The 21,810-nt window shown below is 45.3% G+C and overlaps 2 protein-coding genes across 3 annotated transcripts; both read left to right on the plus strand.

Moving 5' to 3' along the window:
- Window positions 1-6,720: 6,720 nt before the first annotated feature.
- On the plus strand, window positions 6,721-11,178 carry LOC108936805 (uncharacterized). 2 transcript variants are annotated; one of them, XM_018756382.2, is made up of 7 exons: window positions 6,721-6,805; window positions 8,328-8,395; window positions 8,703-8,798; window positions 9,206-9,469; window positions 9,587-9,697; window positions 9,865-9,928; window positions 10,220-11,178. In XM_018756382.2, coding segments are annotated over exons 1-7 (675 nt in total). In that variant the 5' UTR covers window positions 6,721-6,734; the 3' UTR covers window positions 10,221-11,178. The 2 variants fall into 2 exon arrangements, with proteins under 2 accessions (XP_018611898.2, XP_018611897.2); XM_018756381.2 differs by having other exon boundaries at window positions 9,865-11,178.
- Window positions 11,179-12,047: 869 nt separating this feature from the next.
- On the plus strand, window positions 12,048-20,564 carry LOC108936785 (ADP-ribosylation factor-like protein 3). Its single transcript, XM_018756349.2, has 6 exons — window positions 12,048-12,220; window positions 13,107-13,250; window positions 16,179-16,295; window positions 16,419-16,469; window positions 17,574-17,759; window positions 19,775-20,564. The coding sequence occupies exons 1-6, from the start codon at window positions 12,203-12,205 to the stop codon at window positions 19,820-19,822; spliced, it is 564 nt and encodes a 187-aa protein (XP_018611865.1). The 5' UTR covers window positions 12,048-12,202; the 3' UTR covers window positions 19,823-20,564.
- The last annotated feature ends 1,246 nt before the right edge of the window (window positions 20,565-21,810 follow it).

The following is a 21,810-nucleotide window of genomic DNA, read 5'->3' on the forward strand; positions in this document are numbered from 1 at the left end:
TCATTATTTGGGAAAATCATTTAAAGGGCTGGTCTGTCGGTATGGACCCAGCCATTTTAATGTATAAGGCAGCAGTTTCAATGACAGTTTGTCTTCCCGTTGTCATGGTTACTTCCCAGGACATGCTATGAGCGAATTACCAAAAAATCTATGCAGAAACAGCATGGGGTAAATAGAATAGAAATAAATGTGAAAAAGTAATGAAAATTTTGCAAATGGCATATACTGCAAACATATGAGGAAAATAATGAGGAGGTGGGCAATAGGGGGCATTTCAGATGAACCGAGTCCTTTATTTCTATAAGCACTGACTACCTTGAGTGAAAGTTGCTGGTTTAAGTGCCAGTGTGTCTCACAGGATGACATTATGGATATCATTAAGGATCATTAAGGGCACAGAAACATTCTTACAAAAGGTAATGTGCAGGGTGGCATTATCTGATCAGCATACAGAGGGGGGTCCTGCAGGAGTGCATGGCATGGTTTCATCATTGATCCATGCTAAGTTAACATAAAGAATTAGGATGCTTGCACCGATGCATGGCTTAAGCGTCACTTTAGAGCTGATTTAATCATTCTGGAAAGATCCATTATTTTACAGGAGTGAGGACAGCCATGGGGAGGTAAGCATTATTGCTGCTATTAAATGAGCTCCAGGGTGAGCTCACCGATGTGTGGCAGGTTCTCTTTTTGTTGCTGTTGTTTTTCTCCTTCCTCAAAATTTGAACTTCACTGGGTTGCTTGTTCCCCTGAGAGGTTTAGACCGTGTTTACACACATTGCTCTAGTAATGTCACAATTTTTTTCCCAGCTGCTCAGAGTCAAATCCACTCTCATCAAATTTCACAAGTGTTAAGTGTTATAAACAAACATTGTTCCTCTCTCCACTAGCAGAGCAGTAAGGTACGGGGTTAGACTTGGTCTTTGGAATCATCTAGATGAGGTATCATTTTACATTTTTTTCATTTAGCTGATGCTTTTCTGCCAAGCAACTTACAATGCTGAGGTTACAGTTATTACAGTTACAAGCTTACCCATTTACACAGTTGGGTAATTTTTTTTTTTAGAACATAAACTCAAACTGTTATTAACAAAACTTTTTTTTTGGTGAGGGAGATAAATGTGTTTTGATGCTAACGCTGATTCAGAAGTACAGCTCATCTTTTGCCAACAACATGTTGCCAGTTGTGGGCTGAACACTTTGCTGAGCTCTGCAATATGCGGTCAGTCTTCTGCAAATGCTGCTGTCTTCTTCTGAGATCAGCTTGACTGTTTTTCTTCGCACAACTAGACAAAGGGCCCCAGGGAGTCCACCCGCCTGACAGGAAATGTCAGCATGAGGAAAGTTGTCAATCTAGGACAGCGAGTGTCAGACTGCCTTAAACTTACAGCCCCGTGACAGGAAAGAGAGTGGAGGGAGGCCAGATCCACAGACAAATGATGTGTTTTTCAAAAGCTTCTTTGTGTGAGATTTAATAAACTGCTTACTGCCACTCAACAGTTTGTCTCCCCCTCAAAGGACTTCCCAAATTGATTTTTTTCATATCTTCACCACGGTGAATAAATTTGCATCCATCACACGCGGAGCCAAATGGCGCATACGCCGGTGTGGGAGTCTGCCTTGTGCCGGCAGCAGCCCTGGACGAAGGGGAGACGATCGGTCCAGATGGCAGCGCAGGCGAAAGCCCCCTTCCTGTCTGCTGTGACATCACCGTCGTGTTGAAGAACATGAACATCAGATATAAGATGGAAACAGAGATACAAAAAATCTGCACGTCTTTGTGGCCCGAGCATAATGTAGAATATTTCAACCGCTGCTCGTACTTGCACGGTGTAGAAGCGACTGTCCGCATCCACGCTGCACTGCGATCTGTTAATAAGCCGGCTGCTGGGCAGAGGACCAAGAATGAGCAATCTGCTTTCGGCAGCGCAGAGCACTGCGCCCTAGGGGGCCGATCCTCCTTCAGCCACTGGCAGGCCGTGTGCTCTTCTGCACAAGTCAGCACTGTCATAACACTCCGGTGGCAGGGTGGCTGGCCGTCGCCCCTGAATGGGATCACCGATTGTTTAATTGCTTGTCAGTTCAATAGTCTTTGAGTTTTGCCGTATTAGAAGAGGACGACTTCCAACATAACATTTCATTTTGTGAATCTACAGTTTTGAAAACTTCTATTTGTTATACATTTTGGGATGAATTCCTAGATCTTGGTTCAGCAATTTCCGATAATTAGGAAAGGTTGTGTGTCTTAAGCACAGTATGGGAGGTACAATATTCCAAGAGGATAAGTGAGCACCTCACAGCTGTATAGTGCAATGATTTATTGTAAAGAGGTGTGAACCGCACCCAAGTCACTGCTCACCTATTGCAAAGGTCCTAAGAAGGCTCACCACACTAGGGCTATATTAAGTTAGTCTTGGTAACTTGTCATTGGCTCTAAATTGCTTGTTGAGCGTGAATGTGTGAGCGGTGGAGCACGTTGAGGGTGATGAATTTGTCATCGGTCGCCCGTCAGACTTACACGCTTGTGCCTGAAGGACATCACAGCCCTGTTGTGTTTGATACATTGAAAGTATTATCATAAAATTGCTTGGAGGAAAACATCAGTGTAGGTTGTCTTCTACAGAGCCTGAAACATGATGAAAAATCCTTGTTTTAAGTCACGAGAGAAGGACCTTTTTTCGCTCTACGCCACCATTTGTCAGTCAGCATGTGGTTTAGAATGCAGTCTCGCTTCTGTAAGGTTGTATTTTCACATCCATCAAAGTAGACTGTTGTTGTACCCTTGAGCAAAGTGTTTCACAGGACAGCAAAAAATTTCTGTTCAGTGCTCCATCTGGAGGGGGGTGCGGTGGTGCAGCAGCGCAGCAGGCTTGACCGGGTCCTGCTCTCCGGTGGGTCTGGGGTTTGTGTACCTCTTGGGGTGCCTTGCGATGGACTGGCGTCCCGTCCTGGGTGTGTCCACTCCCCCTCCAGCCCTGTGCCCTATGTTGCTGGGTTAGGCTCTGTCTCCCCGCGATCCTGCTTGGGACAAGCGGTTTCAGACAGTGTGTGTGTGTGTGTGTGTGTGTGCGCGCTTAATCTGTGACTATAAAAGTGTGGGATCCATAATATAACAGTAGTAGAAAATGTACTTTATTTTGAAATGTTAATGTTTAAATGTTAAACGGATAATAGTCTCAAAAATTCCTGGCAGGGCATGTGGGTATTTCTCTCATTAATTTCTACTAGTGCTTTGATTTTCTGTTTGAGTATTTCAATAATAAAATATTTTTTTCTACATTCTGTTAGTCCCTCATCATGCAGCTCCTGTCTTGGCATTTCGATCGGCATGATAGGGAAGCAGACCGCTCAGATGTGTCGACAATTTCTAAATTGAATCTGAATTGAAGGCTTTTGTCACATGGAATAGAACATTGAAATTGATCTGTTTTTTGTTTCTGTTGGGGATAAGAAATGTGTCCCGCCGCTAAAAGTAAAATCAATGTGTTCAGATGCGGCGTGATTATTGCCCGTTTACCAGAGAGCTTCAACCGTGTGCGGATGGCAGCGATCAGTGGCAATGCGGGAAGGGTAAGTGACACAGGGAATTCCTCTCCCTGTCACCTAGGGGGGGAATGGACTCACACGGAGCCGGAGCCAATTCCAAAGGCTCTCCGCAGAAGTGCCAGCCCAGGGGCAGAACCCAGGAGGTGGCACAATGAAACGTGAGTCCGTTGTCCTTGTGTCCCCAGAGCAAGAATGGAAACAGGAAAAAAAAAAAAAAACTGCAAAAACATAAATCAACCTTTTAATGTGAACAAAGAGAGCTTTTCATTGTCACCCACTGTGGAGGAAGACAAAGTGTTCTTTGGTCTGTGGAAAAAAAAAATAAATAAATAAAAGATGCATCCTGGCTTTGCCACGTCCCTTCGGAGAAGATCTCTGGTAAATTCTACCGCATTGCACTCACACAAGAGGGCATGTTGGAGATCTGGGGAGTCTTTCTCTGGCACATCAAAGATATTTAGAGTTTTGCCAGCGGCTCTCCATCAGGTATCTGACATCCAGTTTGATGATCCAGGTGCCCAGTATGAGCCCCTGGTGCATAATCTGCATCTCTATCGTCTCTCCGCTCTCGCATCTTTATTTCTCTCCCCAATACAGCATCTCTGCATTAAAGTCTTCTCCGTTGTTTAGTTTCTTCAAAACTGTTTAGTTACTTTTTATTTAGGACATAAAAATTACAGTGTGCTGCCATCCAGTGGTTATGGAAGTAAAAGTAATGACTCTTCAACTTCTGTTCAAGGGCGCTTTCTGCTCCATCCCAGACATGAGACAAACACACTCCGGATGTGGGAAAAAAATGTGTCTATTCACGCATGAAATGGATTATAGTGCGTGTTCCCCTCAGCAAACACCATCCCCATTTCACCCCTGTTGGCTGGCAGCTTTTTAGTTATATACTGTTAGATGCAGATTGAAGGTTATATAGAGAGAGGAGGCCAGCAGGACAAGACACGTTGAATGGTGGCCAACAAATTAGTCAAACTTTGGGAGGGACTATTTTTAAGGAGTTTATTACAACTGGAAAATTTATCAGGAGCTACTGCTGTCCCGTAAGAGACGACGTTGTCACACCCTCCTCGGCGCAACGAGCATCACCTGCGGCGGATCGGGGAACGACCGCATAAAAGGGCGGTCCGGAGCACACGCCAACGTGGAACCTCGTTCAGCATTGATCATCGCCCTAGTGTGCTCCTTGACTCCTTACCTTTCCTGTTTGACCCGTCCTCAACCCTGGTCTCCCGTCTCCTTTCCCTTCTCTCTCTGGACCTCACGGTTTCCACGAATTCCCGCTTGTGTCGCAGATTACGGCTTTCGGGTCGTCCCTCTGGTGACGTTCGTGCATCGGCTACCCTCGGATTGTCTTGTGACCACAGTTTTTGGATTCCCCTTTTGAACCCCGGCGCTCCGCGCTTGGGTCCGACGGCTTCCTTCCGTTGTGACACCACGACGAACACGCACGTGCACGTAATTGTGTGGATTGCGCTGTTAATGAGACGTAACAGCGAGAGCACATTTATCCTTCAGCCAATATTTACCTTTTTCCCGTCTAAATCTTTATGAGAGCTGGTGGGGTACGAGGAAGGGTTCTTACTCCTCTTGGAATTATCGTTCTGAAGGCATTGGTAGGGTAAGCACGGTACATTTTAATAAAATGAAGGTTTTTAACAGTCTTTCCCCCGAAAAAATGAGCGGAGAGCAAGGCCGAATGCTTTTGCTTCGCATCATCTTCTACACACTGGCCTGTAAAACGTCTGCTTTCCCTTCAGGGAGAATTTATTGAGCAAACCGAAAAGAAATATTTCCTTTTTTTTCTGGCAAATGGAAATATTTAAGTAACTTTGCCAAAACAGTGGTTGTACTTACTAATGGAACTCCAAGCAGGCTGCAGGCACATCACAGTGGCATCTTTAGTCAATCTATTTAGTGGAAAAAATGTGTCATCGATGACCCCTCATCCCTCTTGTAATGTCTTCCCATCAAAACAGCATGAGCACTGTGGACGATTAGTAAGGTTAGACTGAAACACACACACACATACACAGGATGAAACTGCTTATCCCAAGTGGGGTCGCAGCAAGCCAGAGCCTAACCTGGCAACACAAGGTGCAGGGGGAGGCGGACACACCCAGGACAGGATGCCAGTCCATCACAAGGCACCCCGAGCGGGACTCGAACCCTAGACCCACCAGAAAACAGGACCCGATTAAACCCCCCTGTGCTGTCGCGCCAACACACCGCCCCCCCCAGCTTGAAACAGTGTGATAGTATTCCTTATGTTGGCTGCTATAATGATGGTGATGTCAAAGCAAATTGTCTGCCTTTGGTGGACAATAAAACTTTTTTAGCTTTAATATCTCCTTGTTATTTAAATCCCTGGATTTCAAATTTTAGTTCAACAGAGTCCTGTTACTGTTTTTGAATCAATTCATATACATAGTTTTATATATTGGGTGGCACAGTGAGTAGCACAGCTGTCTCACAGCACCAGGGTGGTGCGAGAGGACATGGGTTTGATTCCCACTCGGTCTCTGTGGAGTTTGCATGTTCTTGCCGTGTCTGAGCGGGTTTCCTCTGGGTGCTCTGGTTTCCTCCCACAGTCCAAAGACATATTGTTCAGGTTCCCCCATAGTGTGTGAGTGACAGAGAGTGTGTTCCACTGATGTATGGATGAGTGACCCAGTATAAGTAGTGTATCTAGCAGTGTAAGTCACCGCGGTGAATAAGGTGTGTGGGCTGGTAACACTACATAGAGTTCATTGGAAGTTGCTTTGGGGAAAAGTGTCTGCTAAATGAAGTAACGTAAATGTATATACAGTTAAGATACTTTTACTATATATAAGATTACAGTGAAGAACAGACTGAGGAGAAAGAGGCTTGTCCTGTACTTTACAGAACAGCTGATCTGATTTTGCCCACTCATACCCATCCACAGCAACCATCTGCAGCGTGCAAGTCACAAGGTCTGCAGTGCTCAGTTTAAGTCTGTGTGTGTGTGTGTGTGTGTGTTATGATGACTAATCCTGTCCGCTGGCCTTGAGGTCAAACTCTCTCCAGTACAAACATATGGAAATATGTGGGGTTTCCAACCCCCTTTATGATGTGAGCTGATTTGCATTGCCGTAGCGATATGAGTATGTAATATTGTCTTTCTGAAGTTCAAAGATCTCACAGTCTGGCCAGGTACAACAATGATTTTTTCCTGTTCCAGAGGAGTACTTACTCTACCATCTTGGCAGCAGAGTGACCCGTGTTCAGCAAGGTAAAATGTAACAGTGACTTAACTGATCTGTGTTATGTAATTAGTATTATGCTGGTACCAAAAGAATTTTTTAACTGCGCATATGGATAGCATGTAAACACAGCTTTAGGGTGGCTTAGCACATAGTGCAGGTGTCTTGCAGCTCCCAAGATGCACATTAGGGCATGGGTTTAAATCTGGTTCAGGTTGTATGGGGTTTGTTGTGTTTGTATGCGTCTTCTCCCACAGTCAGAGACACATGTTTCAGGTGAGCTGGTGACTCTTATTGGCCCATGTTGTGTGAAGAGGTGTGTGTGAGTGCCTCAACTGTTTCCCCATCCACTTTGTACCCTGTGTCACACCTTATGTTTCTGGAATAGGCTCCAGATCACTGCCAACCTGCACTAAACAAGCAGTTATTCATAACAGATGGATGGAAGATAGTGTTAGGTATGGCTACCGGATTTCTGCCAGGTTACTCTGAGACATGAACTCTTTATCATGTTCCTTTCTGTGGATACGGTGGCACAGCAAGTAGCGCTGCTGTCTCACAGCCCTGGAGTGATGAAAGAGGATGCGGGTTCGATCCCTGCTCAGTCAGTGTGGAGTTTGCATGTTCTGTCTGTGTGGGTTTCCAGTGGGTGCTCTGGTTTCCTCCCACAGTCCAAAGGCATGCAGTTCAGGTTCCCCCATAGTGTGTGAGTGACAGAGAGAGTGTGTTCCATTGATATATAGATGTGTGACCTATTGTCAGTAGTGTATCCAGCAGTGTAAGTCACCTTGGTGAATAAGTTGTGTGGTCTGATAACACTACATAGAGTTCATTAGAAGTCATTTTGGAGAAAAGTGTCTGTTGAATAAAAATCACAAAATATACTTTGGTGTCACAAGTGTAATGCCCTCCTATTGGGCTAGATCTGTGAAAATGCACAGCATAACAACTCTCGATGTTCTTATTGTAACTGATGTTTAAACTGCAGTTTGTAACTGTTTACACTTAGAACATGTGCAAAAAAAAACACCCGATAATATTAATTGATTCCTGCTGCTTTAGAATAAGTCATGAAAGGGAATGCAGTGAATTGTAGAAATTGAATTTTCTTAAATTGATAATATGATAATATATCAGAATAAAATGATAGTGAAAGTGAACTGAACTGAAGAGCAGCTTCTGGACAAGTAATAGAAGTAAAACCCTTTGATAGAAGTATATTTCACTAGGAGTTTTCTCCAGTAAAATATTTTTTAATCACTAATATATCAAAAAATAGTTTTAATTTTCGAAAATATGTAGACGAGTCTTCTGGGCATAGTCATTTTGTCACCATGTAATTTTTCAAGGAACTTTCTCATCAAGAGTTTCTTTTTTAGACTATGACAAAAGCTGTTTTCAAACCCATAATTAATGGCAATTTCTCTTACATAACCGGTGAGACGATGGCACAAATATGGATATTAAAGGAAGGCGTATTGGTGAATATCAGCGCAAGGTGAGCCTTCAGCTGCTTTTATTAGTTTTCTTTTTTAAATTTAACGATGGCAGATTTCGCAAGAGGACGATGATCTCCTGTGACCCTCTTCTGTGGCTGACGACCATTCTGCTTCTGAGAAGTAAGTACCGATGTTTTCTCCAGCCGGCCTCAAGGCGTTCCACCTCCGGACAGGGAACATATTCAGTCAGATAAGGAGAAGTTCCATAGTTTGGAAAAGTGCCTTTTTTTTTGATGCTTTTTGAACTCCTTCTTTCTGTGGCAACAGTAAAAATGGTGTTTAACAAGGCTGGCAGTTTCATCTTATTTCCCACAGACACCCAGGAAATGACTTTTTTAATGTAAGGAAGCGACTTTATTCCGTTTTCCATTTTCCGCTGTTTGTCGGCTTCTTCAAGTCAACCTTTACGCACCCCTCATGTCCACAGTAGTACAAAGTGACCCCTGTGGCTATAATCAATGGCCCTGCAATGGAAACAAGAACCAGTCAGGACAAAGTACTAATGCAACAGCACAGAATGTAGGTAAGAGTCCAGATCCTTCCAAGTCATGCCTAACATGGTGATGCTCTAACTTTTTATTCCTCTTCATTTAGCTGACACCTTTGATCAAGTCATCGTACAGCATTAGCTTTGGACAATTAGTAACATACAATTAATTGTAAAGATGGATGGATGGATGGATGGATCTGTAACATTTGACAATTACCATTTTCTATATGTATTAGTACCCTACACATCCTAGACTACTCCTGGGAAATGTTCCACCATATTAATGGGCAAAATTTTAAGCAGCTCCTTATTCCCAATCCACAATACCAGCGGAGCAGCTTTACCTAACCCTGGATAAAGGCATAAGTTGAAAAAAAGGAACGATGGCAGTAATAATATGGATATTGATGCTCATAATGTCTGTCAAAATTTTGTACCAGTCACCAAGACTCTGCAGGTCTTCATCATCTGCCTGAACACCAGTTCCACCAGCGTGCTCAGTGGGGGGAGCCTCGACCTGGCCTGTTACCACACTCTACCCTTCAGCACTGAGGCCTTCTACTGGTTCCAGGATGACAACTTCCTGATGAAGACCAAAATCAGTAATTTCTCGGTGACCAACTTCCTGTGGGAAAATAAGGGAACATACCGCTGCGAGGTCCAAAATACATGTGGAAACATGTCATCGGGGACAGTAGAAATTGGTGGGCTTCTCTTCCTTCGTATGACATTCATCAAGGCCTCTGTTTCCAGTGCTGCCTTTCGTGGTAATCCTGCTCCTTTTCTCGCCCTTGGATTCAACGGTGAACGACGCACTGAAGATGTCATATATACAAATGATCCAGTCCTCATCATCATCTGCGCGGTGATAGGGGGAGCCATTCTGCTCATCTTCATCTTCGCCATGAAGTGCGTCCTGAAGCGTGAAATTGGTAAGTCCCAGGTGTCAAACTCACTCACTGCTTTCTGAAACAGCCCACAGGTAAAGATAAAGACACAGATCATCCAGGTTAGCATGTTGATCCAGACAGGTCAGACCTATACATTGTGTAGAGCACGTTCATTAAAATCTTCAACGTGCTTTCTTGTGATCCCGCAGCCCAGACCAAGGCCAGGAACAGACGAAACGCAATAACCGCCGCAATGTCTCACAGAAACTCCTGGTGAGCGTCCATCACGTTCTACCCAACCCTTGCACCCCATTCGATGAACCCCCAAGGCGATGGTCATTGGGAGATGGGTCAAAATTTGCATAATTTTGCTTACTTTTCACAGGCATAACACATATAACATGTCACCTATGTGTTTAGTTAACAAGATGCAAATCTGTTACTAGAAGATGCAAATTAAATACTCGTGTGATTCAGACAGGAATTCTTCTTGCACCTTTATTCCTGAATTTTATGCGCTGTGATGGTATGCTCAAGGCTTTCGTATGTTTATTTACTCACCAGAATTTGCGGACACATACAAGATCGGATTCAGACACAAGATACGGAGGCTTCGTTCGCTCGGAACAGTGTGTGCTGTGTTTTTGTATTTGAGAAATAGCGGCCTTAGAAGTGGCAGTAGGAGTTGCATTGATGTTATAACCTTGATCGCACTCACATTTGTTGGTGGAGAGGAGCAGTTCCAGTGTATAAAAGTGGTGAATGTATAAAAGTGTGGATATCTGAAGTTTATTTTGTTAAATATTGATGTGTAAACGCATTCGGCCAACAGCTGAGTTCCAATGAATGTTTCTGTACAGCCAACTTAGTGATGTTGAATTTCGAGAAATTAAAAGTTGTGATCTAAATCGCTTCAGCTCTTTGTCGGTCTGGGTTTCTGCCGAGGTTCGGCTGCATTTGGACGCGCGCGTAAGAGGAGGAAGGAAGGGCCCTGTCGGTGTCACGGTTCTCACCGGGAAGTGAGTCGCCAGGCACCCAGGCGCAGAGCCGAGGCATCCTAGATCGGGGATAATCCAAAAGTCGTGGTCAGGAATACAGGCGTGAGTCACCGAGGAGCGAACGTCGTTAACGGGAGAATCCAAAAACCGTAAGTCAAAAGTACAAGCCGAAAGGTCGGGGATACAAGGAGGGAACTGGGATTCAGGAGAGAGGGCGAGGAGCGGGAACAAGGACGGGAAGGTCACGAGAAGAGCGCAAGTCGTAGAGAGCCGCGAGCGAGTAGTAAGGCTGAACTAGGTTCCGAGCCTGTCCTCGCTCCGCTCCCCTGATCCGCGGCAGGTGTTCCTCGTTGCGGCGAGGCGGAGGACACGACGGGTGGGGCCGGCAGGCTTGGGGTTCAAGTCAGAAGAAGGTTCTAGAAAAGATGGCGGAAGGCCATTGTGTCAGTGAGCGGAAGGCACAGTACATGTGAGGAAAACAGTTTGAAGCATCTGACAGGTTGAGCCCCCCACTAGAAGACACATCCAAGAGCACACGGCCATAGACAGGCAATTATGACTGTGCTTGTGCATTTATTTCTGACAGATTCACATTAGAGGATCACTTTTTTAAGAATTCATGTCATTGATTTGAATACAGTAAATAGCGTATTACTGAAATACTGCTACAGTTATATTTATTCGTTTGACCAACATTTTTCTTCAAAGTGACAATGTGCTCAGCTACTTAAAATTATTTAGCCATTTATACATCCAACCATCTATTGTCTACAACCGCTTGTCCTGAGCGGGGGTCACGGCGAACCGGAGCCAAACCCGGCAACACAGGGCACAAGGCTGGAGGGGGGAGGGGACACACCCAGGACGGGACGCCAGTCCATCGCAAGGCACCCCAAGCGAGTCTCGAATCCCAGACCAACCAGAGAGCAGGCACAGGCCAAACCCCATTTATACAGCTATATTTAATATATTATATATATATGTATACAGTATATACAGCACCAGCAGCAATGTCCACAACCACTTGTCCCAAGCGGGGTCACAGTGAGCCTAACCCTATATATACATATATATATATGGCCCATCGGAGATCTTTTTTTTTTAAATGATCACACAGATAAAAAGTGAAATCACTTTTCTCCTACAGCCCAAATATTCCAGCTCCCACAAGGCGAGTAGCGAAGGTAATGTGGAAAGTGCTGTTTTTTGGGTCTCTCGGCCCATGTGACTTCCTGAGCGGCAGGTTGAACAGGGATAATCCTGGCGCGGTAAGTCGCTAACGCGGGAGGAAGTGGAAGATGGACAACGGCTGCTAATTCAGGCCCCCTAATCCCGAGCCTACCCCTCCCGCGGAACAGAAGCCAAGGCCAGCTCCGCCCCTCACTCCCCTCAGCTTTCTGCATCCAGGCCACGGGGGGTGGTGGAGAGACGCTGGGTGTCTGCGTTGGACTGGACTGCCAGTGACCTGGATAGCGTGCTCACCTGTGGGACTCATCAGAGAATGTAGGTGTGTTCTCTTGCACCTGACCCTGGCGCAGCAGGAGAAGCGATGGGAGAAGCTCAGAAGGTATGTACTCGGGACTCGCTGGAGCTTTAATCGTTTCTCCTTGACGGGGGTACATTGATCAGCAACTCCGCAGCTTCATTCCTAACGTCCCTCTGTATTTCTGAGGGCAACGCAGGAAGGCGTCGCCGTGGACTGTCACGGGCATCACGGTAAACGGTCACATTTCTGGGCTTCCTACCTGGCTTTCCTGAGAAGTTGTTGGTTTTCTGAAGCTGCCCTTTTCCATCTGTGAGCGTTCCCCAGTTCGTTCAGAGGAAAACCTCTTTCCTCATATTGCTAATTATATTTCAGCGCGGTTTCGGCCGAGCTGCGGCTCCGTGGGGTTATTTTCTCTCGTTAAATCTGTAATTGCCCGTGAGAGCCTCGCAAATGCAGGCCTCGCTCCATTAATCTCATTACAGTAATCAGTGGTCCAGCGGCCACAGTTTGTTGCAAATAAACATTTCGGAATAAGCAGCACGTCGCAGGCGGCCTTTGGAACAGGTGGCACGAAATAACAAAATGTTCAGGCGCTCTATCGATGATTTTTCAGAAACATCGCTTTGATTAAATACAATAACGGCGAAAGACTGTTCCGAAAATCATTCTCAAATTATATGACATATTACGTTGTTTCTGAAGAATATAAAGCTTTCTGAGACTATGAGTCATAGAAGTAAAGTTTATTTTAAAAAAAGGACCTGCACCAAAGCCCTGAGTTCTTTGGAGAAACGTATGATGGGAAGTTCACTGTCATTTTTTTATGATTGTACTGAACATATATGTCCTTCAGCCAGATCAGTGTTTCCTTCTTTGTGCAAATTTTGATTTATGCACAAAATGAAAATGCAATGCTGGCAGCGGGAATGAGGAAGGGCCGCACGTACTGAGCTCTTCTCTGGTCCAGGGTCTGTTCTCCGTCATCGAGAAGCTCAAGGGCACCACGGAACAGGAGCTCAGGATTGTCCTTCTGGGCCTGGACAATGCCGGCAAAACCACCCTACTCAAGAGCCTGGCCTCCGAGGACGTCCACACCATCACCCCGACGCAGGTGAGGGAGGACAGCCGTGGTCTCGCGGTGCGATCGGCCTCAAACCAGCTGCAGAAAATGTGCTGTTTGTTGGACGTGCGTGACTTGACGTCATGCGGCATGAGCAGCTTCACACTCGGGCCATAACAAGGACATCACGAGATCTGGGCGGCCCAGATCCAAAACGGCCCGGAGATCCGAGGGTGATCTCTGAGAACTCACTCGGCTCTCTGGTTGTCGGACAATGTAACCGTGACGTAATGAGTGCTGGGAGCTGGAGCTCAGAGTGTAAATGTGGTGGGGTTGATGGTTCAGGCTCAGTTACAGTGTGGTTCAACTGGCCAAAGCTTAATGGTTAGAAACAGTCATTGTCAGTGCTGGGTCCCATTGTATCGGTGATTTTTTTTTACCATGTTTTGATCCCCATCCTGGGTGTGTCCCCTCCCCTTCCAGCCTTGCGCCCTGTGTTGCCGGGTTAGGCTCTGGTTCGCCGCGACCCCGCTGTGTGTGTGTGTGTGTGAGTTCCATGCTTTAACCAAGTTGCACTGAATGCTTGCTGAGTACTTCTTAGGTCAGCAAAAGCGTACCATGATAACGGTGTAACATGGAGGAATGCCTGCAATCGTTTGTTATTATAATGCTGCAATTTTTCTACACTGCGTTTCATTAAGTGTTTACATTTAATACATACTCCGTCTTTTGTAGGCTTTGATTGAGTAAATAATTTAATCAGTGGTATATTTATGTTTCCGTCACTTATTTATTGTTTAAATTTTATCAATGTTTAATAAACCATTGATACATATTTAATTACCAAAACCAGTCCCGTTATATTTTCTTAATAACTTTGTTCAGTACAAATTCCATGCGGCCTGGGTGGCGCTCCGTGACTCCTTTCGGCTGGCGTGCAGAAAGACGGTGGGAACGAAGAGTTCAGCGCTGCGGCGAGTGGCGAGAGCCACAACGTGCTTCTCGTTCGGGGAGAGACCGTGGCGTTGACTGCACAGAATCTGCCCTTTGAGGAAAAGTTACAACGTGTGGCACAGTGCGACTGGCTGAAATAAAAATGTCAATGCAAATGCAACCCTTCTCCGAAACTTTAACCAAGGAAAAATTCCACCAAATCTGGGGAAAAAAGTATTGAAACTCTCAGTGATTCTTATTTCTAAATATATATTTTTAATGTGATACATAAAGGGACAAAATCAGTGATCCCCATTCTTTGTGCCATACAATTAAATTTATTATAATAATTTCCATTTAAGTAATTAGAACCAACATCAACAACAACAACAATAATAATTATAATAATAATAATATTCTCAGAAGCACTTTAGATGGTTTGATTCATGTGCCAAGCTACTTACAATGATTTACCCATTTATACAGCCAAGTGAATATAAGAAAGAAGCAGTAGATGGTGTGACCACCTACTGCTACTTGCACATACGGTGGTAAGAGGGATTTTATGAAATGGTACAAGGTATTTATTTGAATCTTTAGCTACCCTAATCGCTGTGTATGCAAAGCACCCAGGTTCATGAACAGAGGTGCACTGTTCCCTCGGCACAAGTTCTTACCGTGAGGGAGCCTCACGGCAATGGAGGAGAATGCTAGAAAAACACAAAATAACACACGTTATAGCGACACCCATTTGAGAGGGACTGGTAGGCTTAAATACACCCAAGCGCCATGAAAATAAAACACTTAAAGGAAAGTTCGTGGCTTATAAATCCCATATCTGATTTCCATGGTCACCTTTCTTTTTTCAGTAAATGTTTTTTTTCTTCAAATGAGCATCAGACCGTACATAACTGGGATGTTTTTCTGGAATGTACTAAAAATGTGCCATCATTAACAATGTTCCCTGAAGCCTGTGAGAAAGTGGTTGCTCCACAAACCATGGCTTGGCCTGCTTTTGTGGAGAAGATGGGGCTTCAGCCGCACCATACATCATCAGCTGGTCGTACCGTGCTTTTTATATATACCCCTAAGCTGAGGGAACTTGGCTGGTTTGAAAATAGCTCTCTTCTCTCACACCGTCTGGTTCCAATCTGTCCTGGCCATCGCTGCTTGGACTCATAAACTTCAGCACCACCTCATCTAGTGATGAAGTTTGTTGATGTCTGGTCTTCAATAGCTGCTCCCCAGATCATCGGTCACACATACAGTCCTTCATAATGGGCTTCATGTGTTCAGTATTCATCAGTCAGTTTCCATGTATTTCATTTATTCAACTGCTGCATCTCACTTGTTCCTTCAAAGCAGATATGGATCCCTTTATTCTTTGACACCTTGTCAAGGCACCCATTTTCTTCATAATCATCATCATCATAATAAATGTTTTTTAAGTTTTGATTAATATGGAATAGAAAAAACAGTCAATACTAAGACATCAGCACATTTTGTAGAACTAGAAGATGGCCAACTTGAGGAGAACTACTCAAGGACAGCTGGTAGAGCAGTAGTTAGAGTTGTTGCCTTTGGACCCCCAAAGGTCACAGATTCAATTCCCACTTCCTTCTATAGTACCCTTGAGCAAGGTACTTACCCTAAATTCTATTAAAATTGCCCAGCGGTATCAATGGGTAAAGGAGGGTAAGTCACCTTGGAGCTCAGTATGAGCTAAATGAAGAAATGTAAATTCAACAGCTTCCCCTCTTCGTTGGCCATTTACTGAACACAGCAGCTATGAAAATAATCCATTATGATAAACTCCCAACCACAGCCTTGATCTTTTTCACTTCTCTGTGAAGTGGTGAGAAATCACATCACATCGAATGAAAACGCAAACCCCAGAGACAGATGGGGTTACAATATTTTAACCTATAGACATGTAGACAGGCCACGAAAGGACGCTTTAAAAATAAAATCACACGTTGACCACTCCACAGCTGACAGCAGCGATTCTGTTTCTTTCGCTGATCCTCTCCTCCCTCCACCCTTCAGGGCTTCAACATTAAAAGCGTGGCCTCCAACGGCATGAAGTTAAACGTGTGGGACATCGGGGGTCAGCGAAAGATCCGCTCCTTCTGGAAGAAATACTTAGAAAACACAGATTTGCTGGTGAGCGACGGGCATCCCCCCCCCCCCCCATGATTTGCTGTCTCTGCGGTGCGTTAATAATCACCGACTAATGAATCCAGAAATGGATGCGAACTCGTTTCTAAAGGCCTCCTTTCCATCCAGATTTACGTCATAGACAGCGCAGACAAGAAGCGGTTCGAGGAGACGGGACAGGTGAGATCACAAGACACGCACATCAGTGGACACAAGCAGTGACTAAACCAACGACAGTATTGCACACGGCACAATGTTAGCAGTCATCTCCAGTCTTAAAAGTACTGTGGTAAATAGTTACCTGACTATTAATATTTTCATTTATTTAGCTGCCACCTTTGTCCAAGGCATTTTAAAATGTCAGTTTTGCACTATTATAGAACAGCTGGTGGCATATTGGCTAGAGCTGCTGTCAAAGGTCGCAGGTTCGAATCCCACCTCGAGCTGTAGTACCCTTGAGCAAGGAACTTACCCTAAATTGCTCCAGTGAAATTACCCAGCTGTGTAAAGGGATAAATAATTATAAGTACCTTAACAGTGTAAGTTGCTTTGGGAAAAAAAAGCATCAGCTAAATGAATAAATGTATTATACAAATTCAAATTTTATTTGTCACATACACAACCATACACAGTACGACGTGCAGTGAAATGTTTTATACAGCTGTCTGACATAACAGTTGTAATGTAAAAATGTATATAAAATCTATATATGCATATATGACGAAAAAGCAAAATGTATAAATATCTATAAACAAATGTGCAATGGACTATAAATTATTTGTGCAGCATGAAATGCAGTGCAATATGGTGTGCAACATAATGATACAGCCCAAGGTGGGACTTAAACCCACAATATTTGGATCCAAAGGCGGTAGCACTAACTGCTATGCTATATTTACATTTTCTATTTGCATCTTTATACAGTAAGGTAGCTTCACTGGAATAAAATACCTGCTCGAGGGTACGAAAGCAGGTGTGAACCAGGGCCCTCTGATTACCATCTTAAAGCATGGCAATTGAATTTCAGCAGAACATTATTATTATTATTATTATTATTATTATTATTATTATTATTATTATTATTATTCAGTTCTTTCCAGAGTGACTCTCGGTTTTTCCTCATTAATTCAGAGGAGTTTTTATCCAGACCCATTCAGCATCACACAAGTGCTCAATGGTCCTGCATCAGCGATTGGTCCAGCATGTAATCCAGGTGGTACAGAAACCAGCCTTTGGAAGCCTAAGCGGCTGGTCCAGCGTCTGCCCTCTGTCTGGTTTGCGCAGGAGCTCTCCGAGCTCATCGACGAGGAGGACCTGAAGGGCGTGCCGCTGCTCGTCTTCGCCAACAAGCAGGACCTGGCTACGGCATCACCCGCCAGCGAGATCGCCGAGGGGCTCAATCTGCACACGTACCGCGACCGCCAGTGGCAGATCCAGGCCTGCTCTGCACTGTCGGGGGAGGGAGTGCAGGTGGGCACCAGTAGGGGGCGCTAGAGCTCTTCAGAGGGCAACGTGCAATGCAGCGCAATGTCTGCAACTGCTTGTCCTGAGCGGTGTCGCGGCGAGCCGGAGCCTAACCCGGCAACACAGGGCGCAAGGCCGAAGGGGGAGGGGACGCACCCAGGACGGGCCGCCAGTCCGCCGCAAGCGACCCCAAGCGGGGCTTGAGCCCCAGACCCGCCAGATAGCGGGCACAGGCCAAACCCAAGGGGCATGTGGTGAAGGACAGTATGAAAACAGGGCTCCTATGAAACATATATTATATACTAGAAGGATCGGGCTCCTCGGGCGGAAGGTCACCGCAGGCTCTGCAGGGAAATAAAGAAATCAAGAAGAAATTGTTGCAAACCACATGACATTTACAAACATCTCAAGATGAGAGGTTCCGTACAGTTCCTACACAGCAAATCAGAACAAATATAAAATATAAATGCCAAACATGAATCCGCCGACTTTAAAAAGACAGGAAAATGTGTCAATGCTCGCAGTTTAACCTTCACCATTATCGAATGGTTTTCCAAGGTGTCTCCATAACTGAATCACCGCGCTGACTCAAAGTCAGACCTCCGCTTCCATTTACATCCTCACCCAGGAGGCATTTGCCGTGTCTCGAGCCCCAGGTGCACCGTCTGTGCCGACAGTCACGATGCGGCGAGGTCGAGGTCGAGGTCGGCGTCCCAACCGTGCGCTCTGAGCGAACGGTCGGTCGAGGAACTGACTGCCGGCATAAAAGCATCTTATAAATGACTCAGAAATGCGGGGTTGGAGAAACAATTGGATCCCTGGAAAAGTGTGAATCCTTTGAATCTGCAGTAATGTACTGAAAAGATGTCATTATTATTATTTCAGCCTTCACTTTTCGGGGGCAGGGTGGTGCAGTGGGTTTGACTGGGTCCTGCTCTCCAGTGGGTCTGGGGTTCGAGTCCTGCTTCAGGTGCCTTGTGATGGACTGGCGTCCCGTCCTGGGTGTGTCCCCTCCCCCTCCAGCCTTTTGCCCCGTGTTGCCGGGTTAGGCTCTGGCTCCCCGCGACCCTGCATGGGACAAGCGGTTTCGGCTGACGTGTGTGTGTGTGTTCACCCAAAGAAACATCCAGTTTTAGGCTTGGACAACGCTCTGCTTACAATCAGGTACCCATTTACACAGCGGGGTAGTTCCAGTGGCACAATTCAGGGGACAAACCCAAACCCCTGTTCCAGCGCTACAGCAGGAGCAGGGATGAGGACCCAAGTCCTTCAGTCACAAGGATGTGGCTCTAACCTCTCTAGTGCAATTGGATCTTGTAGTAGTTGGTGCGTCAGTCTCTGGACCTAAAGGTCACAGGTTTGAATCCCATTCCAGCTGTAGTACCCCTGAGCAAGGTACTTACTCTGAATTCATCCACTAAAATTACCCTGCTGTAGAAATGGGTAAATAATTGTAGGTATCATCCTACTGACTGTCCCAGATGATTCTCTAATACTAGATGTTTTTCTCCATTGCTTATGTATAGTTAATCCTTATAGTGGATGAATGTTTTAATGCATAGAGGGTTTATCTGTTAGCTTGCATTGTAAACCCAAGAAACTTTCTAATCCGGATTAATTTTGCGATGCAGCTCGATATTTAAGTTTCTTTCAGCAACAAAATGACCGTTTTAAAATACAGACAATGGAATATTACGAGGGAAGTGCTGCAGGGCAATTTAATCCTGCCTGATTTTTTTTTTTTTTTTTCCAGCAAAGGTTTATTAAATACTCACACAAAGCCGACGCGTTTTAATTGAGTCGCCCACATCGGATTCGAAAGTTTGCATAATTTTTGGGTTTGTTTCTCCTAAGAGAACATGCCCTTTCGTCAATCGGCTTTCGAACGCGCCCCTCGTCGGAGACGCAGCCCTGCGGCGATGTCGTCGGCCTCCGGCTTGGAGGCAAGGCCTCCGCGTCGCTCCCGTGAATTAATTTCCCTCATCTTCCCCTCCTGTGTGTGTTGTGTTCCTTTCCGGCAGGACGGCATGAACTGGATCTGCAACAACATCGTAAATAAGAAAAAATAAAGCTGCTCTGCTTCATCTTCGAAGGCACCGCCGCGGAAGAAAATGAGAGGCCCGGCGTCGCGTTCTCAAGCCTTCTGGCTGTTTTATTGTTCATTTAATCGAGTTAATCATTATGAAAAATTGCTGTTGGATACACTGGCCCCCTCCGTTGGGCTTCAGACTAATGACACGCACTGTGCGGCATAATTTGAAGCACACAGTGCGTGTGTGCGTATGTGTTTTTTTTTTTTCTTTTTAATCAATTTTATTTTCCAGGAGATGTCAAAGGAAAAGCATGCAAGAAAAACAAATGACTTCACAGACAAAGTGTTTTTTTTTTTTTTTTTTGGTCTTTTTTGTCACTGGTCCATGAGGTAGATGCGCACGCTCGAAGGGCTGTTGGATGAAAATCTGGTTGTGGACCAGAGCGAACGAGACGGATTAGACAGAAAATGGAATGTGTGGAAGTGTGCAGTCGCCATGGCAACAGCGGAACGTTGGACGGGTTTTCCGTCAGCATGTAGAGCACAGGCAAGCACAACGCAGGACGCGTCTGCAAATGGGGGTTTGTCGGGACGCTGTAAATTAGTGTGTTCTTCGTTATGTAACCGCATGCGGTCTGTTTCACTGTCTCTTTTGAGAACTTCAGATTAAAGTAGCACTTCTTCACCTGCCTCCGTCTGTTGGCTGAACCTCTGCAGAAGACCTGGAAATGGACGTTTCCCTCTACGCCACACGCTTATGTTACTGCTTCTACTTGTTATTTTATTGCTTCTCTTCATAGCGCCATGGAAGGCATTGAAAATATGATTTTTTCCACGCTTCAGGGGTGACCGCATGGACACTAGTGCACTGGCTTTCCATTTAGAGACCCTCGAAACCATGTTGTCTGCAGCACACCAGACTGTTTCATTGTGCATGGTAACAGCGTCCAAAATCCACAGCCATCAGAGGAGGGAATAAGGAATCAGCACAGAGCTTTGTGCTCTTCTCTTTACATTTATTTAGCAGATGCTTTTCTCTGAAGCGACTTCCAATGAACTCTATGTAGTGTTACCAGTCCCACATCTTATTCACCAAGGTGACTTACACTGCTAGATACACTACTTACACTGGGTCACTCATCCATACATCAGTGGAACACTCTCTCTGTCACTCACACACTATGGGGGAACCTGAACACCATGTCTTTGGATTGTGGGCAGAAACCAGAGCACCCAGAGGAAACCCACACAGACATGGGGAGAACATGCAAACTCCACACATACTGGGTAGGGATCGAACCCATGTGCACGCACACCACCGAGACGCTGTGAGACAGCAGCACTACTCGCTGTGCCACCTTCAAGAAGGACCCTTGGTCTTCACCCTGCAGTACAGTGACTTCGGAAGGGGAGATGTCTGCAAGGAGCGCACCAAGACCACACCAGCTGAACGTGTCCCCATCACGCATTTATTCATTCAGCTGACACTTTTCTCCAAGGGAACTTATCACGTTAAGCTACTTACAGTTATTGACCCCTTTATACCGCTGGACAACTTTTACCCGAACACTTCAAGCTGATGATCTCTGAGGCTCTACCCGTTACACTGCCTGCTGTCTTCCACTTTTTAAGTTTTTCAGTAATTAACATTTAAACATCTGAAGTTCAATTTCTGACAGTCAGAAACACACACACATTGTCCAAAACTGCTTGTCCCAAACGGGGTTGTGGGAGCCAGAGCCTAACCCAGCAGCACAGTGGTGCAGTGGGTTGGCCCAGGTCCAGCTCTCTGATGGGTCTGGGGTTCGAGTCCCACTTGGGGTGCCTTGCAGGAGACTGGCATCCTGGCCCTCGTGTGTCCCAGCCCCTCCAGCCAGCCAGCTTTTCAACAGTTAGAAAGTAAGTGTTAAATCTACCGCTGCAGCAATGATTTCAATTTCCTTTAATCCAGCTATGGTTGTTTGAGATTGTCAGTGTGACGGAGAGGAAATACATCCTTGGTTTTGCTATGGAAGAAGTGTGACT

Source organism: Scleropages formosus, chromosome 13, assembly GCF_900964775.1.
Source record: "Scleropages formosus chromosome 13, fSclFor1.1, whole genome shotgun sequence".
Taxonomy (NCBI): Eukaryota; Metazoa; Chordata; class Actinopteri; order Osteoglossiformes; family Osteoglossidae; genus Scleropages; species Scleropages formosus.

What these genes read in the sequence shown, in the direction of transcription:
- LOC108936805 (XM_018756381.2), top strand. Translation starts at nt 6,735, where the DNA reads ATGATTTTTTCCTGTTCCAGAGGAGTACTTACTCTACCATCTTGGCAG. An exon ending in GACCATTCTGCTTCTGAGAA is followed by an intron (nt 8,396 to 8,702) that starts GTAAGTACCGAT and finishes TCATGTCCACAG; the next exon opens with TAGTACAAAGTGACCCCTGT. An exon ending in TGCAACAGCACAGAATGTAG is followed by an intron (nt 8,799 to 9,205) that starts GTAAGAGTCCAG and finishes ATTTTGTACCAG; the next exon opens with TCACCAAGACTCTGCAGGTC.
- LOC108936785 (XM_018756349.2), top strand. An exon ending in TAGAAAACACAGATTTGCTG is followed by an intron (nt 16,296 to 16,418) that starts GTGAGCGACGGG and finishes CTTTCCATCCAG; the next exon opens with ATTTACGTCATAGACAGCGC. An exon ending in TGTCGGGGGAGGGAGTGCAG is followed by an intron (nt 17,760 to 19,774) that starts GTGGGCACCAGT and finishes CCTTTCCGGCAG; the next exon opens with GACGGCATGAACTGGATCTG.